The sequence below is a fragment of the Nerophis lumbriciformis genome, linkage group LG10, assembly GCF_033978685.3.
Source record: "Nerophis lumbriciformis linkage group LG10, RoL_Nlum_v2.1, whole genome shotgun sequence".
In the NCBI taxonomy this organism is placed as follows: domain Eukaryota; kingdom Metazoa; phylum Chordata; class Actinopteri; order Syngnathiformes; family Syngnathidae; genus Nerophis; species Nerophis lumbriciformis.
The window spans coordinates 40,751,494-40,775,874 of NC_084557.2; the positions used below are offsets into that span (position 1 = coordinate 40,751,494).

Consider the following 24,381-nt stretch of genomic DNA (forward strand, 5'->3'; position numbering starts at 1 on the left):
AGCCTACATGAACTCCATGATGTTCAGGGATGAATAATCTCTCCTATTGCTATTGTACTATTTTTTCAGCTATAGTTACATTGATCATTAGTAATGCAGCAGCCTAGTTTTGAATGGCAGGGTCCCTGCTATCACATGTTGATAAAAATATAACATTTACATAATAAAAATCAACTACAGGCTTCCCAAATGCTGCAATAAATTAAGCATGATGAGTTGACTTGAAACTGTTTAATGTTGCACTTTTTATATGTAGAAGAAAAGTTTTGTCATTTTATTTAATCCGAGCAACAACTTGAGGCAGTTTAATGTTGATTAACGTGGGCAGAATTATCATAGTGTTCCCAATGTTAAAAGGATAAAGCCATTGTTTACAAATTTGGTAAATAAATAACCAAATAATTTATATTTTTTTGTTTTCTTACCGTACCGAAAATGAACTGAACCGTGACCTCTAAACCAAGGTACGTACCGAACTGAAATTTTTGTGTACCGTTACACCCCTAATATCTAAGTGTATTTACAATCGGCATAGTATGTAAAAACAACGTTTAAACATCACAAAACGCCAAAAATCCAGTCAGTCATTTTGAATATTGCGCTCCGAATACCTTTGGCTATTTTCGGAGATTTACATCACAGTAGTAACACTTCTGCACTCTGACCATGTTATCAGATCAGTCATACTGGACGTACGCAAAAATTGGAAAGAGATGTGTTGTTTATCATTCACAATCCTTATATAAGACAAGAACACAAATAATTGGCTTTTTTTATGCATTCGAAATCCTAAATAAATAGTCAACAACTGGGTCTACAGATGGAGGGTCCTCTCATTATACTCTCTAAAAACATCCAGAAACTGCCAACAATATTACATTTACATGTTGTGACCTGAAAATGAACCAAATATGAGTGATATTGTTATTATAAGCGCTAACGCAGATGGACTATTTTAGCAGCGCATTGATAGCAGTGAGCTAATTGTAGCTTACGCTGCTATTGTTGACACACTGAGCTGACGGCTGCTTCTGCTTGGTCTCAAACTTGCTAAAAGTAAATTCCAGATCATAATTCATGCATCTCTCACCTACTAGTAGACAAATGTGGCAATGGTCTGACAGGCTGGTCCACTTTGACATCCCCCGAGATGGTGAAATAGACCCCACAAGACGCACCCTGCAGGAACTTTTTTTAACCCTTTGTGAAGATTGTGATTGAATCTTCATCTAAGCAGAATTATGTGAGCGTCCCTTCGGTCGGCATCCCAGCGAGAGTGTAAATATTACAGTGTTTGTTTTATTCTGGTTTGTTATTGTTAGTTTGTATGTTTAGCACCTAGCAATGCTGCGGCTGCTACGGTGTCACAATAAAACTGCATCCGTCACTCGGCTTCTGAAACTAATTGCCCATCCTCTTTGTGTTCGGGCTCAAAAATATAAGGTCTAGGATCATACATTTTCCAAAAGTAATCGTTGTTGGCGCTCACAAAGTCTGCTTGATTCGCACTGTTGTTGATGGGGAAGGGATCTTTGGTTCCTAGCCTCGTTGTCACGCGATTTTATGACCCATCCATCCATCTATCTTCTTCCGCTTATCCGAAGTCGGGTCGCGGGGGCAGCAGCCTAAGCAGGGAAGCCCAGACTTTCCTCTCCCCAGCCACTTCGTCCAGCTCTTCCCGGGGGATCCCGAGGCGTTCCCAGGCCAGCCGGGAGACATAGTCTTCCCAACGTGTCCTGGGTCTTCCCCGTGGCCTCTTACCGGTCGGACGTGCCTTAAACACCTCCCTAGGGAGACGTTCGGGTCGCATCCTGACCAGATGCCCGAACCACCTCATCTGGCTCCTCTCGATGTGGTGGAGTAGTGGCTTTACTTTGAGCTCCTCCCGGATGGCAGAGCTTCTCACCCTATCTCTAAGGGAGAGCCCCACCACCCGGCGGAGGAAACTCATTTCGGCCGCTTGTATCCGGGATCTTGTCCTTTCTGTCATAACCCAAAGCTCATGACCATAGGTGATGATGGGAACGTAGATCGACCGGTAAATTGAGAGCTTTGCCTTCCGGCTCAGCTCCTTCTTCACCACAACGGATCGATACAGTGTCCGCATTACTGAAGACGCCGCACCGATCCGCCTGTCCATCTCACGATCCACTCTTCCTTCACTCGTGAACAAGACTTCGAGGTACTTGAACTCCTCCACTTGGGACAGGGTCTCCTCCCCAACCCGTAGATGGCACTCTACCCTTTTCCAGGCGAGAACCATGGACTCGGATTTGGAGGTGCTGATTCTCATCCCATTCGCTTCACACTCGGCTGCGAACCGATCCAGTGAGAGCTGAAGATCCTGGCCAGATGAAGCCATCAGGACCACATCATCTGCAAAAAGCAGAGACCTAATCCTGCAGCGACCAAACCGGATCCCCTCAACGCCTTGACTGCGCCTAGAAATTCTGTCCATAAAAGTTATGAACAGAATCGGTGACAAAGGGCAGCCTTGGCGGAGTCCAACCCTCACTGGAAACGTGTCCGACTTACTGCCGGCAATGCGGACCAAGCTCTGACACTGATCGTACAGGGAGCGGACCGCCACAATCAGACAGTCCGATACCCCATACTCTCTGAGCACTCCCCACAGGACTTCCCGAGGGACACGGTCAATGCCTTCTCCAAATCTACAAAGCACATGTAGACTGGTTGGTCAAACTCCCATGTAACCTCAAGGACCCTGCCGAGAGTATAGAGCTGGTCCACAGTTCCACGACTAGGACGAAAATCGCACTGTTCCTCCTGAATCTGAGGTTCGACTATCCGGCGTAGCCTCCTCTCCAGTACACCTGAATAGACCTTACCGGGAAGGCTGAGGAGTGTGATCCCACGATAGTTGGAACACACCCTCCGATCTTATGACTGGCTTCTTCATTATCTCTCAAATGGCTCGGAAATCTCTGTGAGATTGGTACTATTTTGATCATATCTATTTATTCTCAAAGTTTGGAAGTCTTTTGGTGTCATAAATCAGACATATATGATAATAGTTTCAAAATAGAAGGAACTTGTTTTTCCACTCTACTGCAATTTTAAGGGTTGATCATGAAAGCAGTACTCCCGCCACCCCGCAGGGGGCAACAGCAAGGCGTATGTGCCACAATGAAAAAAATAAAATAAATAAATGGCAAAAATCGGACTTTCAACAACGACTGGACAACAAAATATGAATGTTCTGCCCCGAACAAGTGCTTGAGTCATTGTTTTCTGGCGGACCTTTTAAGTGACGGACACATCAATCCAGACAAGAACCAACAATGGTAGAAATCCCAGCGTGTAAGCTTCATCACCAAACTTGGTCAAACATTTGTAAGTAGATATTGTGCATAAATATATTTCATTGGTTTTGTATTGAAATTGCTGACTTCGTGAAGTCTTTTGTATTCGTGGTCGCGTTGTTTTTGTCTGAGAGTAACTCTGCCGATCAAACTCGTTTAACATGTAGCGCTAAATTTGACATCAGGTTTAACTGTGATAAGTCATATACAGTGCGTGCAATGTTGAGTAATTTCTATATGTATAAACATTTGTAGTTTATTGTGTGAATTAGGGCTGGGCGATATATCGATTTACTCGATATATCGCGGGTTTGTTTCTGTGCGATGTAGAAAATGACTATATCGTGATATTCGAGTATACGTTCTCACACAGTTGCTTTTAGCTGCGGGCATTACACTACAGGCGTTTCTCACTCTTTGTTGTCTCTCCTTCTCACAGAGAGATAAAACAAGCGCAGCAGAGAGGTAGCGGGATGGGTAACGTTAGCTGTGGTGCGAGTGGTAATACGAGAGAAAGAAGGTGCGAATCTGTAAACAAATAAAGGAAGAATTAATTCCCAAGAAAAACAGCACAGGGTCCATCGTCTGGCGGTGGTTTGGCTTCAAGCGGGAATATGTCGAACAGACAACCGTAATTTGTCAAGTGTGGGGCAAAAGCGTTGCTACAAAAAGTAGCATTACTGCTAATATGTAGCATCATTTGAAAAGTCACCCGCTAGAGAATGAAGAGTGCTTGAAACTCCGCATGTCAACATCTCCATTCGGTGCCACACCAACAAAATGCCGAGGCAACCATTTCCACATCAACACCGTATGAAACAAATAGTCAACAACAGAAGGAGATAACGTCCGCAGGAACCTACCACATAGCGAAGGACATACCCTTTTTGATTTCCTATTATGCAGCTCATTTTTATTTGACAGTTATTGAAATATCTTGTGTGACATCATGCACAAAAGTGCACTTTATTTGTTTTGAACTATTGTAGTGGCGTTCTGTACAAAAAGTGCACTTTAATTTAGTGTTGTTTTGATATGTCATCTTAGTGACATCATGCACAAAAGTGCACTCACAGCTTGTTTTAGAATGTCTCTGACAATCTTGCACTTTCTGTTTTGAAATGACATGAATGTTTGTGCCACTGCCTAATAAATGTTTAATAAATACAGTTTTAGTTGTGATTTCCCTCTGTATGAAAGTTTAAAATGAGCATATATTAATGCAGCATGAAGCATACTGCTGTGATTATATGCATCAAGTGTTCATTCAAGGCTAAGGCAAAATATCCAGATATATATCGTGTATCGTGACATGCCCTAAAAATATCGAGATATTAAAAAAAGGCCATATCGCCCAGCCCTAGTGTGAATATACTAACACTAAACCTATTTTATTTATGTAAAATACGCAATGGACGTTATACTTTTATGTTTATATTTCCAGTCTTACAAACCTAAAGGAAAAGAATGCAAAAGAAGGAACATCAATCCTCAACAAGACTTCTAAAGTATCTGTTGGAAATGAGTAGCAAAGTCAGAATAATGAATTTATTGGCAGTGTAGTAGGAAAACTGATGTTTACTTTGCAATTAAGTAAACACAGTCTCCGGCGGCACTTTCTGACGAAACATCTACATTTTGATGTCCGGCCCCTGAGCCCTCGGGCTCTTGAAACTTCGGCCCTCTTCATGATGTAGTTGAATAACCCTTGTATAAAACATCAATCAATCAATCAATCTTTATTTATATAGCCCTAAATCACAAGTGTCTCAAAGGGCTGCACAAGCCACAACGACATCCTCGGTACAAAGCCCACATACGGGCAAGGAAAAACTCACCCCAGTGGGACGTCGACATGTTTTGTTTTGTTTTCTACATTTAGAGTTATTATTAAAACCCCCAACTGCAATTAGGGTTCCTGACATTTGAATTTCCTGTGGCAATTTGTGCATTTACAACACTATCTGACTGTTTGTTTTAAAAAGGGTAGGGTGTATAACAAAATCCTCTTCTAAAGTCCCTCCCAACATGCTGATGGATGCAGAATGTGACCGTAGAAAGGGAGTGGTATTACTGCGTCTTCATCACACACACATCTGGTTCAGCTTTGCTTCACACAAGTGCAGGAGCTATTGGAAAGGGTGTTGCTGGATAAGCAAAATCTGGGGGCCTCCTTCACATCTCTGCAGCCAGGCTGGGCGGAGGCCTTGCCGTGTTTCGAGGTATCCGGTCAAGCTTCCTGGTGGAGTCCAACCCGTGAAAACACATACTTTGCTCGTTTATTATGAAGCCAGCTGCCCTTTAGCCCTCCACATGGCTGACATGCTGGCACCTTACCAAAAACAAACCCTGCTGTTTGTTTTATGCTCCCTGCACTGATAACAACCCGAGGACTTTGAGACGCAACAAAGGGACAGTCGTTAGACCAGTTTTTTTTTTTGGACTCCGCCTGGCACCATTGTGCCAGTGCAGCCGTTGCCATGTGTTGACACGGGCATAAAAATAATCACCAGCAACAAATCAAGTGAAACTGCCTGCTGGTGACTTCTCGTGCCTGCGTCGGGGCCAAGGCGACATTGTGAGGGATGAGGGATTGCAAGCAATATGTTGAAAGAATTCAATGGGAATTGCTCAACCTTTTACACTTGCCATTAATTGTGCTGTATGTTTTCTTTTTACAGAAAAAAACTAAAGGCGTTCAAAAAACAGAAGAAGGCTGATGCGTTCAGTTTTAGGCCACGCCCAAAAACACATGTATTTTTTAGAGAATAAATACGTTTTTCTTTTCCTTTCTTTGTGTTTTTTCCTTGGTCAACATACAATGTTTTAAAGGGGTGAGGTGATTTTTTTCCCCTCTGCATTTAAAACACTTCCTTGTGGTCTACATCAGTGTTTTTCAAGCACTAGTGTGCCGTGAGATACAGTCTGGTGTGCCGTGGGAGATTTTCTAATTTCACCTATTTGGGTGAAAAATATTTTATGCAAACCAGTAATTGTAGTCTGCAAATGATGTGTTGTTGTTGAGTGTCGGTGCTGTCTAGAGCTCGGCAGAGTAACCGTGCAATACTCTTCCATATCAGTAGGTGGCAGCCGGTAGCTAATTGCTTTGTAGAAGTCGGAAACAGCGGGAGGCATTGTGCAGGTAAAATTGTGTCTAATGCTTAAACCAAAAATAAACAAAAGGTGAGTGCCCCTAAGAAAAGGCATTGAAGCTTAGGGAAGGCTATGCAGAACAAAACTAAAACTGAACTGGCAACAGAGTAAACAAAATCAGAATGCTGGACGACAGCAAAGACTTACTGCGGAGCAAAGACGGCGACCACAATGTACATCCGAACATGACATGACAATCAACAATGTCCCCACAAAGAAGAATAAAAACAACTGAAATATTCTTGATTGCTAAAACAAAGTAGATGCGGGAAATATCGCTCAAAGGAAGACATGAAACTGCTACAGGAAAATACCAAAAAATTAGAAAAAGCCACCAAAATAGGAGCGCAAGACAAGAAGTAAAACACTACACACAGGAAAACAGCAAAAAAGTCCAAATAAGTCAGGGTGTGATGTGACAGCTGGTGACAGTACACATACTTTGAGACAAGAGCTACAGTGATGCATGCTTGGTTATGGTTTAAAGTCATATCCAACAATTGCGACGACATATTTTTACTGTCAACTGAGTTTAGTTTTTTAATGATTTCTGCTGGTGGTGTGCCTCCGCATTTTTTCAACGCAAAAAATGTGCCTTGGCTCAAGAAAGGTTGAAAAACACTGGTCTACATAACATGTAATGGCGGTGCTTTGGTCAAAATGTTGCAAAGATTTAGTTTTACAGACCATCTTCAAGCCAGTTCCTGACTGTGTCTTCAAAATGCGCCATTTATTTACGTGTCTTCACTTGGACTGTGTCTTCCCCTCGTCAGCCATGTTGTAGATTTTAAGGTTTCCATATGGAGTCTACTGACAGATATAAGTAAGAACTATACGTATTAGACATGGCAACAGCGGAGGATGCATGTGCAAGTACGAGCCAGTCTGCCCCAAAACAAGAAGCTAGACTAAAAAGGGAGCTTATTCACTCGTCGGGCTTGCACAAAGCACTTTGGGTACATTTCTACTAGAGATGTCTGATAATGGCTTTTTTGCCGATATCCAATATACCAATATTGTCCAACTCTTAATTACCGATTCTGATATCAACCGATACCGATATATACAGTCGTGGAATTAACACATTATTATGCCTAATTTTGTTGTGATGCTCCGCTGGATGCATTAAACAATGTAACTGTCATGTCTGTATTATCATGTTTTGTTTTAAGTCATGTTTTGTTTAGTTTCCGTCTTTCACTCCCTTGTCTGGTCACCATAGCAACTATTAGTTTTCACCTGTCACGTCACGCACCTGTTTCACGTCTTGAGTCACGCACCTGTTTTCGTTAATCATGTCTGTAGTATTTAAGTTCAGTGTTTTTCAGTTTTTTTTTCTGACGACCTCGCACCCCATACCACTCCACATTTATGCTACGTCCATTGTTTCATATGTCCATGTTCACGCTGCTCCTTTTTTGTCCAAGCCAAGTAAGTTTTTGTTCCATGTTTATACTCTTTTTGTTTTTCATAGTTTATTCTCCGCCACTGTGCGTGCTTTTCATTTGTACTTTTTGCTATAGTCTTTTGTTTTTTTTCATAGTTTATTCTCCGCCACTGTGCGCGCTTTCATTTATTCCTTTTTTGATATATTAAATAAATCATGTACCTTGGTTCCCGTCTCGCCCGTGCCAATTTTCCGCTGCATCCTGGAAAAGCAAACACCCCGGACCTAGTCCGGACAGTAGGTCGTCAGCAGACCCGCTTTTCCGCACCTAAATTGGCCGAGTTGGACATTCAGCTGGACGAAGCTTCTTGGGAGGTGCTGCGCACCATGGAGGCAGAGACGCTGCGCTTTTCCCCCAGGGAGCGCAGGGGGATGATGTGGGGGAATGAAGGCAAGCTGGTGCCGATCGGCGCGTCGCTCCCGTCCCGGAAACGTCGCCAAGGACGGGGAAAAACTTCCTCGAGCCAGCAGGACACGCCGCTCCCACAAGCCCCGCCCCCTCCGGGCGGAAGCAAGCAGCAGTCTGCCCGGCTTCCCCATGATGACATCACAGACCAGGATTTTTGTTTCAATACTTTTTCTTTAAATCACCCGCCTCCAGCTAAAAACTCTAATGCCATGTCTTTGATAAAACATTATCAAAACATGTTTTTAGAAATCAGGTCTAGTCAGTCACAGCCATCCCAATTTCATGCCCCGCCCCCATCACAATTTTTTTCTTTTTTACCGCCCACACAACCCCAGGTGGGGGATAAAAAAAACAAACAATTTGGCCAAAATAAAGGGGACATTTCTGCCCTCCCCCGCCCACCCCTACAGAGAGTTCCAGACCGCAGGGAGCGCGTCTGGTATCCGCCCCTTGAGGGGGGGGCTGGGGTCGGGAGCTGTGTTGGTGGGGTGGCTCGGCATCACCATGCCAAGCCACAGCCTCCCTCACGGCCGCCACCACCAGTCTTCCGACCTGCCAAGCCGCAACCCCCAGCTAGGCCACCTCCACCTGCACCAAGGCTAGCACCTGTTGCCGCACCAGCTCCACCATGCCAAGCTCCGGTACCAGCTCCACGACGCCAAGCTCCGGTACCAGCTCCACGACGCCAAGCTCCGGTACCAGCTCCACGACGCCAAGCTCCGGTACCAGCTCCGCGACGCCAAGTGCCGCCAGTCGCAGCTCCGCGACGCCAAGTGCCGCCAGTCGCAGCTCCGCGACGCCAAGTGCCGCCAGTCGCAGCTCCACGACGCCAAGTGCCGCCAGTCGCAGCTCCACGACGCCAAGTGCCGCCAGTCGCAGCTCCACGACGCCAAGTGCCGCCAGTCGCAGCTCCACGACGCCAAGTGCCGCCAGTCGCAGCTCCACGACGCCAAGTGCCGCCAGTCGCAGCTCCACGACGCCAAGTGCCGCCAGTCGCAGCTCCACGACGCCAAGTGCCGCCAGTCGCAGCTCCACGACGCCAAGTGCCGCCAGTCGCAGCTCCACGACGCCAAGTGCCGCCAGTCGCAGCTTCACGACGCCAAGACCCGCCATGCCAAGACCAAGACCAAGACCCGCCATGCCAAGACCAAGACCAAGACCCGCCATGCCAAGACCAAGACCAAGACCCGCCATGCCAAGACCAAGACCAAGACCCGCCATGCCAAGACCAAGACCAAGACCCGCCATGCCAAGACCAAGACCAAGACCCGCCATGCCAAGACCAAGACCAAGACCCGCCATGCCAAGACCAAGACCAAGACCCGCCATGCCAAGACCAAGACCAAGACCCGCCATGCCAAGACCAAGACCAAGACCCGCCATGCCAAGACCAAGACCCGCCATGCCAAGACCAAGACACGCCATGCCAAGACCAAGACACGCCATGCCAAGACCAAGACACGCCATGCCAAGACCAAGACACGCCATGCCAAGACCAAGACACGCCATGCCAAGACCAAGACACGCCATGCCAAGACCAAGACACGCCATGCCAAGACCAAGACACGCCATGCCAAGACCAAGACTCGCCATGCCAAGACCAAGACTCGCCATGCCAAGACCAAGACTCGCCATGCCAAGACCAAGACTCGCCATGCCAAGACCAAGACTCGCCATGCCAAGACCAAGACTCGCCATGCCAAGACCAAGACCCACACCAAGACCAAGACCCACGCCGAGCTTCGCCGCTGGACGCGTCACGCCGAGCTTCGCCGCTGGACGCGTCACGCCGAGCTTCGCCGCCTGACTTGCCACGCCGAGCTGCCACGCCTGCCAAGTTGACGACGCGCCTGCCTCCTCGTCGGCTACGGATATGGCCGCTACCTGGTCGCCCGCCACGCCAAGTGCGCCCACCTCCCAGTCGGCCACGAATGTGGCCAATCCCTGGGCGTCCGCCTCGCCTGCTGCAGCGGCGTTCCACTCGCCGCCGCCACTTGACTTTGCCTCGGTGGATTCGGGGCCACTTGGGCTGGCGACCCACCGCCATGTCCCCCTCCCGCCCTCCCATGACTTTTGTTAAGTTTTGGACATCTGGTATCTGTCCTTAAGGGAGGGGTTCTGTCATGTCTGTATTATCATGTTTTGTTTTAAGTCATGTTTTGTTTAGTTTCCGTCTTTCACTCCCTTGTCTGGTCACCATAGCAACTATTAGTTTTCACCTGTCACGTCACGCACCTGTTTCACGTCTTGAGTCACGCACCTGTTTTCGTTAATCATGTCTGTAGTATTTAAGTTCAGTGTTTTTCAGTTTTTTTTTCTGACGACCTCGCACCCCATACCACTCCACATTTATGCTACGTCCATTGTTTCATATGTCCATGTTCACGCTGCTCCTTTTTTGTCCAAGCCAAGTAAGTTTTTGTTCCATGTTTATACTCTTTTTGTTTTTCATAGTTTATTCTCCGCCACTGTGCGTGCTTTTCATTTGTACTTTTTGCTATAGTCTTTTGTTTTTTTTCATAGTTTATTCTCCGCCACTGTGCGCGCTTTCATTTATTCCTTTTTTGATATATTAAATAAATCATGTACCTTGGTTCCCGTCTCGCCCGTGCCAATTTTCCGCTGCATCCTGGAAAAGCAAACACCCCGGACCAAGTCCTGACAGTAACAAGGTTTTCCAAAATAAATCAACTCAAGTTATGTAAAAAAAAAAATGCCAACATGGCACTGCCATATTTATTATTGAAGTCACAAAGTGCTTTTTTTTTTTTCAACATGCCTCAAAACAGCAGCTTGGAATTTGGGACATGCTCTCCCTGGGAGAGCATGAGGAGGTTGAGGTGGGTGGTGTTGAGGTGTGGGGGGTAAGGGGTAGCGGGGGGTGTATATTGTAGCGTCCCGGAAGAGTTAGTGCTGCAAGGGGTTCTGGGTATTTGTTCTGTTGTGTTTATGTTGTGTTACGGTGCGGCTGTTCTCCCGAAATGTGTTTGTCATTCTTGTTTGGTGTGGGTTTACAGTGTGGCGCATACTTGTAACAGTGTTAAAGTTGTTTATAAGGCCACCCTCAGTGTGACCTGTATGGCTGTTGACCAAGTATGATTTGCATTCACTTGTGTGTGTGAAAAACTGTAGATGTTGTGTGATTGGGCCGGCACGCAAAGGCAGTGCTTTTAAGGTTTATTGGTGCTCTGTACTTCTCCCTACGTCCGTGTACACAGCGGCGTTTTAAAAAGTCATCAATGTTACTTTTTGAAACCGATACCAATCATTTCCGATATTACATTTTAAAGCATTTATCGGCCGATAATATCGGCAGTCCGATATTATTATTATTATAGAGGTTTATTTGAAATATTATCGGACATCTGTCATTTCTACCATATATGGAGATATTTGCTGACATCCCACTTGAGAAAAACGTCACAAATGGGGCAAATTCCTAGTGGATCGTTTGGAGGAAATGTGAAGGAAGGCAAAATTGTTTTATAGATATTTTTTGCCATGCCTCTATGGTTTGATTTAAAATATTCAGGTCTTATCCAGATCCCAAATTAGGGCTGCAACAACTAATCGATTAAATCGATTAAAATTGATTATAAAAATAGTTGGCGATTAATTTAGTCATCGATTCGTTGGATCTATGCTATGCGCAGAAGCAATTATTTATTTATTTATTTATTCATTTAAAAAAAAAAAAAAATTATAAAAAATTTTTTATATACCTTTATTTATAAACTGCAACATGTACAAACAGCTGAGAAACAATAATCAAAATAAGTATGGTGCCAGTATGCTGGGGTTTTTTTTCAATAAAATACTGGAAAGGATAGAAATGTAGTTTGTCTCTTTTATCCGATTATTAATCGATTAATCGAAGTAATAATCAACAGATTAATCGATTATCAAATACACAAAAACAGATGCAAATAGATAAGAAAAGTTGGTTTTGCAGAATAGGTCCCCTCTAATAATGCAGATTTTAGAAAATTCCTCCAATTTGGCAATTTTCTAAAATCCTGCTTGGCTGTAAAAGGAGATAAATGCATTCAAAGAACATACCAAATTATTATTTTATTTTATTTTTTACATATATTTTGTATAATATAACTGCTATTTTTGTGCACATTACTGAGGAAAAAACGGACGTGAGGGCTAGTGTACGCCAACTCTTATACTGCACACAAAATTTGTCAAAAAATGCCCACCTGCTGTGCTATTATTTTTCTTACTAATACACCACATACTGACGCTGTTATTAAGCCCTAAAGTTTGACGCCAATGAGTCAAATTGACTTGAAATTTCTCATACCTGAATGCGCTCTACCCGACTGTACCCATTGTAACTTTAGAGGGGTTTGCTGAATCACCTCGGAATTTGGTACACACCTTTTAAAGGACCCAACGACACAGGTGCGTGAAATTTGAGCAAGATTTTTTGACAAACATGGCCGCCAGCAATCCTAATGTCTTTGCAGGGACGCAGGTGGGACAGAGCAACTAATTGTCCACAAGTCGGGGACCATTTGTTGAATGATTACGAAACTTTAAGAATATCTGTATTACATGTACTTAGGAGTGTAACGGTACACAACAATTTTGGTTCAGTACGTACCTCGGTTTAGAGGTCACGGTTCGCTTCATTTTCGGTACAGTAAAAAAACAACAATTGGATTGGCTGTGTGCAAGACCTCAATGAAGCCACAATTTGCAACTAATCGCCGGACTCGTCATTTACCCTGGAGTCCGGAGCTGTGGAGACCCACTGCCGGGTAGAGTGAAGGGTGTTGCCCCTGAGAATACATTGGCCCTGGAGGAGTGTCTCCCCTGCGCTCCTCGACTACGGTCTGGGAGCCGGAAGCAGGAAAGGTGCAACACATGTTTGACGTGTTGTCAGAAGCAGCTGCTGAACAATGTCGGCAAACCTCCGTCCTCCATTGTTGTATCGCGCAGCCAAAGTGTTCCCAAACGGGAGATCTTAACAAGGCAGGATGGTCTTCCAGCTCTGGCTTTTACATGTTGTCCTAGCCCGGTCGCTGCTAGCATGTGTACTTGTTCAGTACACCTCCGAACCGAACCGAAACCCCCGTACCGAAACGGTTCAATACAAATACACGTACCGTTACACCCCTATGTACTGTATACTAGCATGTTTTTCAGCTACACATGTCAGTTATGAAAATGTCATGACGCCCCCATGGTGCAGTTATATTTATTTAACGTAAATAAGACATTGGCTGGTAATTTAAAACATGCTTAAGAAGATATTTCTCATATGCATGCATAAATATACATTAGTGATGTCAAATGATTTACTTTTTTCAACACATTAATCACAATTTTAAATTTGGATTAATCAAAAGGTATAATTTAACTTAAAAAAGAGGCCAACATTTGGACATAAATGCAATAGTATTGTCAAAAGGACATTTTGACATTTGAATCCACATTATTTATTTGCTCATAGTTGTATTTAAAATTTTTAAGTGAAATTTGTCAGACTGATCACTGACCGTATAAACCTACACCTTTCAGGCAACCATCTAGAGTTAAAGGGGAACTGCTCTTTTTGGGGGAATTTTGCCCATCGTTGAAAATTATTATAAAAGACAAAATGACAGATGGATTTTTTTAAAAATGCATTCTAATTTTAAATATTAAATACATTTGATCAAAAATTCGCTTACAATGGAGCCTATTGGAGCTGTTCAATTCTGCCTATAAAGCCCTTAAAAAACCTCCATTAGGGTTTTATATACATGATGTAACTAAGTATATATGTTATGTAGTAACATTTATAATAACATTTAATATTTACTATTTTGATCACTTTTGCGCATTAATTTTAAAAACGCATCACAACGTTTCCTTTTTTTTTTCTTCATCACTGATTATTACTCACTGCAGACTTTATGAGAGCCAACAAACATAATAAAACATCACTTACTGTACAATGTCTGCTGTCATTGGGATGCCAACTGCTAGGATGTTCATATATTCCCATTTCGATGAAAAATGTCTCCTAATTCTCGCACAGAAATGGGGTGGGGGGCGGGGGTAATAGTACTTTTTGTGTCGTTCTCGCCAGTTCCAGGTCCTAAATAGCTGTCAAAGTGTCCCAACTTGTTGGATTATATCCTCAGCCATCTACTTTTCAGGTGAGAGGCATAATTTATGATCCACAATAAATTTACAGGGAGCAGGGAAGCGAGGAAACAGCAGACCACTCGATGATGTAAACATTGGCACACAGGAAAGTGATCACGTTGTCGCTATAAATAGTTATAATAATACTATCACTAATACTTGGTTAATAATCAAGTCACAAGATTTAAATTGAGTATTGTTGGTGCTTTTTGAATAGTTATCGGATTGTATGGGCAAAATAGTGGAACCCCCATTGCCTCCGCTGTAAGCGGACTTTTATTTGCATTTATTTAATATTTAGAATGCATTAGAATAAAAAAATTGTCGTCTTTCCAAATGATCGTGAACGAAAATCCAAAACAAGTGCAGTTCCCCTTTAAGGTTAAAGAGCATGCACGGTCAACATAAATTCCGTGATTAAACTGTGTATTTATCTACGATTAATGCAGTATTTTCTGTGATTAACTACATGAGTTAACTCGTTGTTTTTGACAGCCCTAATAAAACTCCCTGTTTCCATGGGAGTTGGGAAATTGTGTTAGATGTAAATATAAACGGAATACAATGATTTGCAAATCATTTTCAACCCATATTCAATTAGATGCACTACAAAGACAAGATATTTGATGTTCAAACTCATAAACTTTTTTTTTTTTTTTTTTACAAATAATAATTAACTTAGAATTTCATGGCTGCAACACGTGCCAAAGTAGTTGAGAAAGGGCATGTTCACCACTGTGTTACATGGCCTTTCCTTTTAACAACACTCAGTAAACGTTTGGGAACTGAGGAGACACATTTTTTAAGCTTCTCAGGTGGAATTTTTTCCCATTCTTGCTTCTTCGTTGTGCTATTTTAGGCTTCATAATGCGCCACACATTTTCAATGGGAGACAGGTCTGGACTACAGGCAGGCCAGTCTAGTACCCACACTCTTTTATTATGAAGCCACGTTGATGTAACACGTGGCTTGGCATTGTCTTGCTGAAATAAGCAGGGGCGTCCATGGTAACGTTGCTTGGATGGCAACATATGTTGCTCCAAAACCTGTATGTACCTTTCAGGATTAATGGCTCCTTCACAGATGTGTAAGTTACCCATGTCTTGGGCACTAATACACCCCCATACCATCACAGATGATGGCTTTTCAACTTTGCGCCTATAACAATCCGGATGGTTCTTTTCCTCTTTGGTCCGGAGGACACGACGTCCACAGTTTCCAAAAACAATTTGAAATGTGGACTCATCAGACCACAGAACACTTTTCCACTTTGTATCAGTCCATCTTAGATGAGCTCAGGCCCAGCAAAGCCAACGGCGTTTCTGGGTGTTGTTGATAAACGGTTTTCGCCTTGCAAAGGAGAGTTTTAACTTGCACTTACAGATGTAGCGACCAACTGTAATTACTGACAGTGGGTTTCTGAAGTGTTCCTGAGCCCATGTGGTGATATCCTTCACACACTGATGTTGCTTGTTGATGCAGTACAGCCTGAGGGATCGAAGGTCACGGGCTTAGCTGCTTACGTGCAGTGATTTCTCCAGATTCTCTGAACCCTTTAATGATATTACGGACCGTAGATGGTGAAATCCCTAAATTCCTTGCAATAGCTGGTTGAGAAAGGTTTTTCTTAAATTGTTCAACAATTTGCTCACGCATTTGTTGACAAAGTGGTGACCCTCGCCCCATCCTTGTTTGTGAATGACTGAGCCTTTCATGGAATCTACTTTTATACCCAATCATGGCACCCACCTGTTCCCAATTTGCCTGTTCACCTGTGGGATGTTCCAAATAAGTGTTTGATGAGCATTCCTCAACTTTATCAGTATTTATTGCCACCTTTCCCAACTTCTTTGTCACGTGTTGCTGGCATCAAATTCTAAAGTTAATGATTATTTGCAAAAAAACAATTTTTTATCAGTTTGAACATCAAATATGTTGTCTTTGTAGCATATTCAACTGAATATGGGTTGAAAATGATTTGCAAATCATTGTATTCCGTTTATATTTACATCTAACACAATTTTCCAACTCATATGGAAACAGGGTTTGTATAAATACTACTGTCATTTCATCGAGATTTTTAAGGCTTCTTATGTGGCAAATAAAAACCTCACAGAAGACCAATGCAGAGAGCAAGCAAAACAACATTGTGTGTAGACTCTTTTCCAACCCTGGAGTGGAGAAGACATGCGTCTTTCAGAAATATTTGTGTATATGTGGACGAGCTTGGCTTGTCGTTTTGATAGTTGCCTCCTAGCCTAGATGGATGCTGCTTCAGGGAAGGCTTAAGATCTTTCCTCTCTCATCATTACAAGTGGACAGCAGTCAGACAGCGTGCGGGGCCCAGTGACAGAGGTCAATCCAAGAGACACGCACATACACACACACACACACACACACACACACACACACACACACACACACACACACACACGTGCAACTTTCACAAGTAGAGTCTGCTTCCCAGCTGCTGTTGTCTCCTAAGTGTCAGCAGATGTCTGGCCCAGAGATCAAGACCGAAGACGAGGGATGAAACCTCTCAGATGTGGGAGAGGCAATCCCTCGGAACGCCAAGCCTCTTAAACGTTCAACAGAGCACACGGGCGCACACACAATCTAAGGCCGTCCAGACTTTTACAGACGCAGCAGAAGAGATGAATAACATCCCAGATCTTTTTTTTAATGACCTCTGCCTGTCGTAACATGACAGTCCTACGGCCGAGACACCAATCCCGCATCTGCATTTGTATTCACCCGCGGTCAACCTCACCTTCGTATATAGAGATGATGTGCGGGTGGCGGAGCGACGACATGATCTCAATTTCTCGGCGGATGTGAACCATGTCCTGCTCGTCCCTGATCTTCTCCTTCCGAATCGACTTGATGGCCACCTGTGAAGAGAGAATATGTGTTTGATTAACCCTTTAATACAAGCAATAACAAGAAATGAACAAATTAAAAACATGGTTTGACAAAAACAGACTATCTTTGAATCTCAGTAAAACTAAAATAATGCTATTTGGTAACAGTAGAAGAGAAAGTCAAACACAAATACAAATAGACGGAGTAGACATTGAAAACACATTTTTGGGTATAACACTAGATGATAAAATTAATTGGAAATCTCATGTAAAAAATATACAACATAAAGTAGCAGTGTTGGGACTAACGCGTTACAAAAGTAGTTTCGGCGGTAACTAGTAATCTAACGCGTTATTTTTTATATTCAGTAACTCAGTTACTGTTACTACATGATGCATTACTGCGTTATTTTACGTTATTTTTTATGTAGTATCGGTTAGAAACAGAAAATCTGACTGTGTTTTATTGGAGCGCTGCGGTGTCGTCCTTCTGATTCTTCTAGCCGGAGAAGAGAGACGCGCGCCCTGTGTGTGATCATGGCGGAGCTGCAGTCGAGTTTCTTAACATGTAGATATTCTCACTACTTTTCTTTTGTCGAGCACAAAGAAAATAACATTTTAGTTAAATGTAAGTTGTGTCTTGGATAAAAGATCCCATCTACTGCCCAAAACAGCAATTAAAATCTGCTGAAACAGCGACAAAAGCAACATGCTTCGGCGAAGCTAGTAAATAGAGACACAGACTCCGATGCCACTTCCCCTTAACCACCACCACTTAAGGATTAACTCTGCCTCTGCTCATCATTCAGCAATGAAGGTACACACTCTGTCAATTCTCTTATATACTCTTTCATTCTAGACTTCTAGAGTGTTTGATTATCACATCACTCTAAATGTATAGAATATAAAGTTCACAAACATAAAGAGGGATGCTAGTGGGCCAGGCCAAACTTTCCTTTTCTCTAAACTAAAACTGGGGAAATGTGTACAGTGTTCTGGGCTTCAGACATGATTTTATTTCAGAATTCCTTGAGAAAAAAATGCCTGGTTAGGCTTTGTGTATGTAGTGTGTGCCTTCCTTGCTTTACAGCTACGTTGTTATTATGCTGTTTGTTACTTATGTATGTTATATTGCAGCTATTTAAAATAGTTTTGTCAATTTGTTCTGGCCTGAAATAAATTGGCCCTTTGAAACATATCTTTGTCTTTGTGTTTTGTATGTAGACCACGTTGCTTAGCAGAGTTCAGTGATGCAAATGCATGTCAAGTTGATCAACAGATTGTATTATTCTCCAGTGCAATAACAGTACTGAAATGAAGGCTAAAAGGGCATTAATGGGAGCCTTGAAAAAAAGAAGAAAAAAGAAGTAACTAAATAGTTACTTTTCACAGTAATGCATTACTTTTTGGTGTAAGTAACTGAGTTAGTAACTGAGTTACTTTTGAAATAAAGTAACTAGTAACTGTAACTAGTTACTGGTTTTCAGTAACTAACCCAACACTGTAAAGTAGCAAGAAACACGTCAATAATGAACAAAGAAAAACATGTTCTGGACCAACAATCACTTCATATTCTTTACTGCTCACTAGTGTTACCATATCTAAGTTATTGTGCAGAAATATGGGGAAACAACTACAAATGTGCACTTCATTCACTAACAGTGTTACAAAAAAGATCAATTAGAATAATACATAATGTTGGATATAGAGATCATACAAACCCTTTATTTATTGAATCACAAATATTGAAATTCAATGATTTGGTGCATTTGCAAACAGCTAAAATGATGTACAAAGCAAACTATAACCTGCTACAACAATTCTTCTCAACAAACGAGGAGAAATATAACCTTAGAGGAAGATCTAATTCAAAACAATCGTATGCTCGTACAACACTTAAAACCTTAAGCATATCAGTATGTGGAATTAAATTATGGAATGGATTAACCAAGGAAATCAAACAAAGCACCAATATGATTCAGTTTAAGAGACTGTTCAAACTACAGGTGTTCACAAAGTACACAGAACAAGAATTATGATGAATATCTTGAAAAAAATTGTATTTTTTTTATTGAGACAGAGATTATTTAGGTATTTAATATTTGTTTACTTACTATGGTATACTATTTGGGTAACACCTTAGTATGGGGAACATATTCACCATTAATTAGTTGCTTATTAACATGCAAATTAATAACATATTGGCTCTTAATTAGATATTATTAAGTACTTAATAATGCTTTATTCTGCATGGCCTTATTATACAACTAACCCTAACCAAATAACTCTAAATTAAGTCTTTGTTACTTAGAATATGTTCCCCATACTAAAGTGTAACCATTATTTGTTTATTATTTATTTGTTGACTGTTTTGTTACAGAGAACAAGGAAATATGATAAAATTGATATGGTATGAAAAGGGGTAGGATTAAATAAGCTCAGCTTCTTCCTACTCCTTTTTGGACATGCGGTAATGAAACAACTTCAATATGTGATGAATTACATTGTGTCGCATGCATGTTCCAAATAAACTGAAACTGAACTGAAACTTTATCGGTTAAGGAGTATATTTGGTTTGTGTGTCAATACATTCCTGCCAGTAGGGGTAAATCGAGAATTTGGACCCCAGTGTTTGCTAGCCAGGTTAAAATGTCAATGCAAGGATCTGCCAGTGTGTATACAATGGTCCAAGTTCCTCTATACAACCGGAGCACTGGAGTGTTTGTAGGAACTTGCTGCAAAAATGTTTGTCTCAAAATGTTGTACGAAACTCGGGGGGGGGGGGGGGGCTGTTATGGTTGAGTAGATCTGCTTTAGATGCATGCACATAAGACATTTGGGCATTTGCTCCTCCCACATACAATAGCAAAAACTCAAACCTTTCACACTTTAGCTTTGCCCATCAGACTACGCGTTTCAATTTGGTGGCAATCGGACTAGTCTGTTTGGAAAAGACCACCAAAAAATGCTTTAAAATGTAATATCGCAAATTATCGGTATCGGTTTCAAAAAGTAAAATTCATTACTTTTTAAAACGCCGCTGTACGGAGTGGTACACGGATGTAGGGAGAAGTACAGAGCAGTTGCGTCCCCCAGTCATACTTGCCAACCCTCCCAATTTTCCTGGGAGACTCCCGAATGTCAGTGCCCCTCCTGACAATCTCCCGGGGCAACCAATCTCCCGAATTTCTCCCAATTTCCACCCAGACAACATAATTGGGGGCGTGCCTTAAAAGCACTGCATTTGCGTGCCGGCCCAATCACATAATATCTACGGCTTTTCACACACACAAGTGAATGCATGCATACTTGGTCAACAGCCATACAGGGCACACTGAGGGTGGCCGTATAAACAACTTTAACACTGTTACAAATATGTGCCACACTGTGAACCCACACCAAACAAGAATGACAAACACATTTCGGGAGAACATGCACACCGTAACATAACATAAACACAACAGAACAAATACCCAGAACCCCTTGCAGCACTAACTCTTCCGGGACCCTAAATTTACACCCCCCCCGCTACCTTGCCCCTCTTCCCCCCTACCCCGCCCACCTCAACCTCCTCATGCTCTCTCAGGGAGAGCATGTCCCAAATTCCAAGCTGCTGTTTTGAGGCATGTTAAAAAAAATAATGCACTTTGTGACTTCAATAATAAATATGGCAGTGTCATGTTGGCATTTTTTTTCCATAGCTTGAGTTGATTTATTTTGGAAAACCTTGTTACATTGTTTAATGCATCCAGCGGGGCATCACAACAAAATTAGGCATAATAATGTGTTAATTCCACGACTGTATATATCGGTATCGGTTGATATCGGAATCAGTAATTAAGAGTTGGACAATATCGGTATATCGGATATCGGCAAAAAAGCCATAATCGGACATCTCTACTTAAAACCTGCCGTTATGTCATCTGCTTTGAACACATTGTCATTTAGCACCCTCGTTGCCCTACAAAAAGATTGTTTTTTTTGTTTTCCTTTAAATGTCTATAAGTTATGATTCAATATATGTCAGTTAAGGTTGCCAGGTTAGTTCCCATTTATTCATATTTGTAGAGTTTATAAATCTTATTTTTTCAAGAGTCATTACCGTATTTTTTGGAGTATAAGTCGCTCCGGAGTATAAGTCGCACCTGCCGAAAATGCATAGTAAAGAAGGGAAAAAAACATGTATAAGTCGCACTGGAGTATAAGTCGCATTTTTGGGGGAAATTTATTTGATAAAACCCAACACCAAGAATAGACATTTGAAAGGCAATTTAAAATAAATAAAGAATAGTGAACAACAGGCTGAATAAGTGTATGTTATATGAGGCATAAATAACCAACTGAGAACGTGCCTGGTATGTTAACGTAACATATTATGGTAAGAGTCATTCAAATAACTATAACATATAGAACATGCTATACGTTTACCAAACAATCTGTCACTCCTAATCGCTACATCCCATGAAATCTTATACGTCTAGTCTCTTACGTGAATGAGCTAAATAATATTATTGGATATTTTACGGTAATGTGTTAATAATTTCACACATAAGTCGCTCCTGAGTATAAGTCGCACCCCCGGCCAAACTATGAAAAAAACTGACTTATAGTCCGAAAAATACGGTACATTCACAAGTTAATTTAACCAGTTCCTGAACTTGGGTGCAGATGGGGTTTTCCAGTCTTTGAGAATGAGTCTTTCGGCCAGTCTTTAGAGTTTTGACGGCAGGTATGGCGCGAGAGTCTATTGAAATAAAAAATGTTTCTCGCCTTCCTGTCGGTCATTTTTTCTTAATAATGATCTGGCAGCAGCCAGCGTCGTCTCACAAGACGCAATCAAGTGACGAAAGTGACGTCATAGTGAAGATTGATTCACTAAATTTTAGGTCTATTTATTTAATGCCTGGCTGGCGATTGACTGATACACCCTCCGCTATCACGATTGACGTAATGGGCACCCCTGCTTTGGTCCATATAGCCCCCCTCTGAGTGCTCCTTTTGTTGCACAGTGGCAACCTTTGACCCTATCAGCGGCCTCTGTTGACACGATAGCAAGATGAGTCAGAGAATAAGCGGCGTCATTCACACTGTGCAATTTACTGAGCCTCTTTGAAAGTGTGAAGGAGCTGTCTGTGAGGGGGGACGGGACGACCTGACTGGCATGCAGGGGCCTTTAATGGAGGACCAAAAGACTATATTTAACCAGGTATTAGTCAGTGCCTGGGTCCCGACCTTTGTGAGATCAGAGGGAGAGATTCACAGGAGGGGGTTTCCATAACGGTCTACCCGGAAGCAGCTGACTGTCGTGTTTAGTTTGGTTAAAAGGAACTTGGCTGTGTATTATTTGCAGTTACCGTCCGTTTGGTCAAATATGAACGCAATCATCAGAACCCTGATGTGTACCAAACAAGCAGAACTTTAGGAGATGGGTACCAAAGGCACGGACCTGTGTCAAAATGACAGCAAAAAGGAAGCTGTTCTGAAAGTGCTGTCTCTCTCATGTCTTTTAAAGTATGCTTTGGAATCTTTTGGTAACATTTAATCTTGTAAATAAAGCTTAATACAAAAATAGCCTACATATACAAACCCAGCATATGGAATATTTGAGTTATGTCATGTGGTACACTGCAAAAACAGAAATCTAAGTAAGATTAAATATCTCAAATAAGGGTGATATTTGCTTATTTTCTGTCTAATAAGATAATTCTTCTCACTAAGCAGATTTTATGTTAGAGTGTTTTACTTGTTTTAAGGGTTTTTGGTCCTAAATGATCTCAGTAAGATATTACAGCTTGTTGCTGAGATTTGATGACCTATATTGAGTAAAACGTCCTTGAAACTAGAATAGCAACTGTTGCAAAGCTGTGTCATCAACACTCACAAGTATAAAACTACTTTTTTAAAGTAATCATTTCTTATTTCAAGCATGAAAAAAAAAACTCGTGATTTTGACACAATTGTGTCTCATAATTAAAACGGATGACAGCCAAATGGACTTTGCTGTTTTATTTTCAACGAAACAATAGAAAATACGTACTCATATAGTAGTACAGTTGGCACAGTACAGTAAACTGACAGTTAATATTTAAACATTTGACATTTCAAACAATTTTTAACAGAAATAGTTAACGCACATTCAGATAAATTCTTCAAAATTAAAATTACAATTAAAACAAGTTTGGCCGCGGGCCGGGCTGTATATATGTGCACTAACTGAATGAAAGAGCACGCACTTGGCGCGATGATGTCATGTTATCCATGGAAAAATGCATTTTTAGACAATATGATTCGCCTGAGCAAACCCCGAGAGTAACAAGATGTTGCCTTGTTGCCTTTCCATTAATAACAAAAAATTAGTTTTTAGTATAAGTTTGCTGGTTTCAAGAAATGTAATGCCGAGCGCATATCATTATGTCAAGGTAATGGCACTAGCATTAACTTCATTTTAGAATATTTTTCAACATATTGAGCAAAAAAGTCTCTTTTTTTCTACCAAGAAAAGTGCACTTATTAGTGAGAATATACTTATTTTAAGGTATTTTTGGGTTCATTGAAGTTAGCTAATTTTACTTGTTTTGGAAAGTCTTGACAAGCCAAATTTTCTTGTTCTATTGGCAGATAATTTTGCTTAGTTCAAGTAAATTTCCCTAATTTTTTTTTTTTTTTTCCTAGTTTTTGAACACTGACTTTTTGCAGTGTATGTCACAAGAACTGTCCAATCAAGTTTGTAGTTTATACATGTGTGCACCCGCGTTAAGCCCTTCTTTCCCATATTTTAACTTCTATGAAAAATTATTTTACCTTCAGTAATGCCGAAAAAGCTCAGTTTTTGTCAGCTTTCGGCAACACATAGTGTAGCCGGTATAGTTTGTACACCAGAAAACGCGTTTGCGCTTTTCATCATTCCATCATCAATCCCCCAAAAGCTACACTATATGTTATTAGTAGTACTGTCAAATAAAAAAAAAACTATTTAAAATCATATTAATCCCACTTTTTAATTTGGATTAATCACAGTATATTACTTGCATACATACTTTAAAT

General features: G+C 41.7%; 1 protein-coding gene across 2 annotated transcripts in view; it reads right to left on the reverse strand.

Moving 5' to 3' along the window:
- nuak1b (NUAK family, SNF1-like kinase, 1b) overlaps window positions 1–24,381 on the reverse strand; it is a 99,796-nt gene that overhangs the window by 41,037 nt on the left and 34,378 nt on the right. For both annotated transcript variants that reach the window (XM_061969602.2, XM_061969601.2), the window contains exon 2: window positions 17,247–17,367. In XM_061969602.2, coding sequence (XP_061825586.1) covers window positions 17,247–17,367 — 121 coding nt within the window. The remainder of the gene's footprint in view (window positions 1–17,246; window positions 17,368–24,381) is intronic.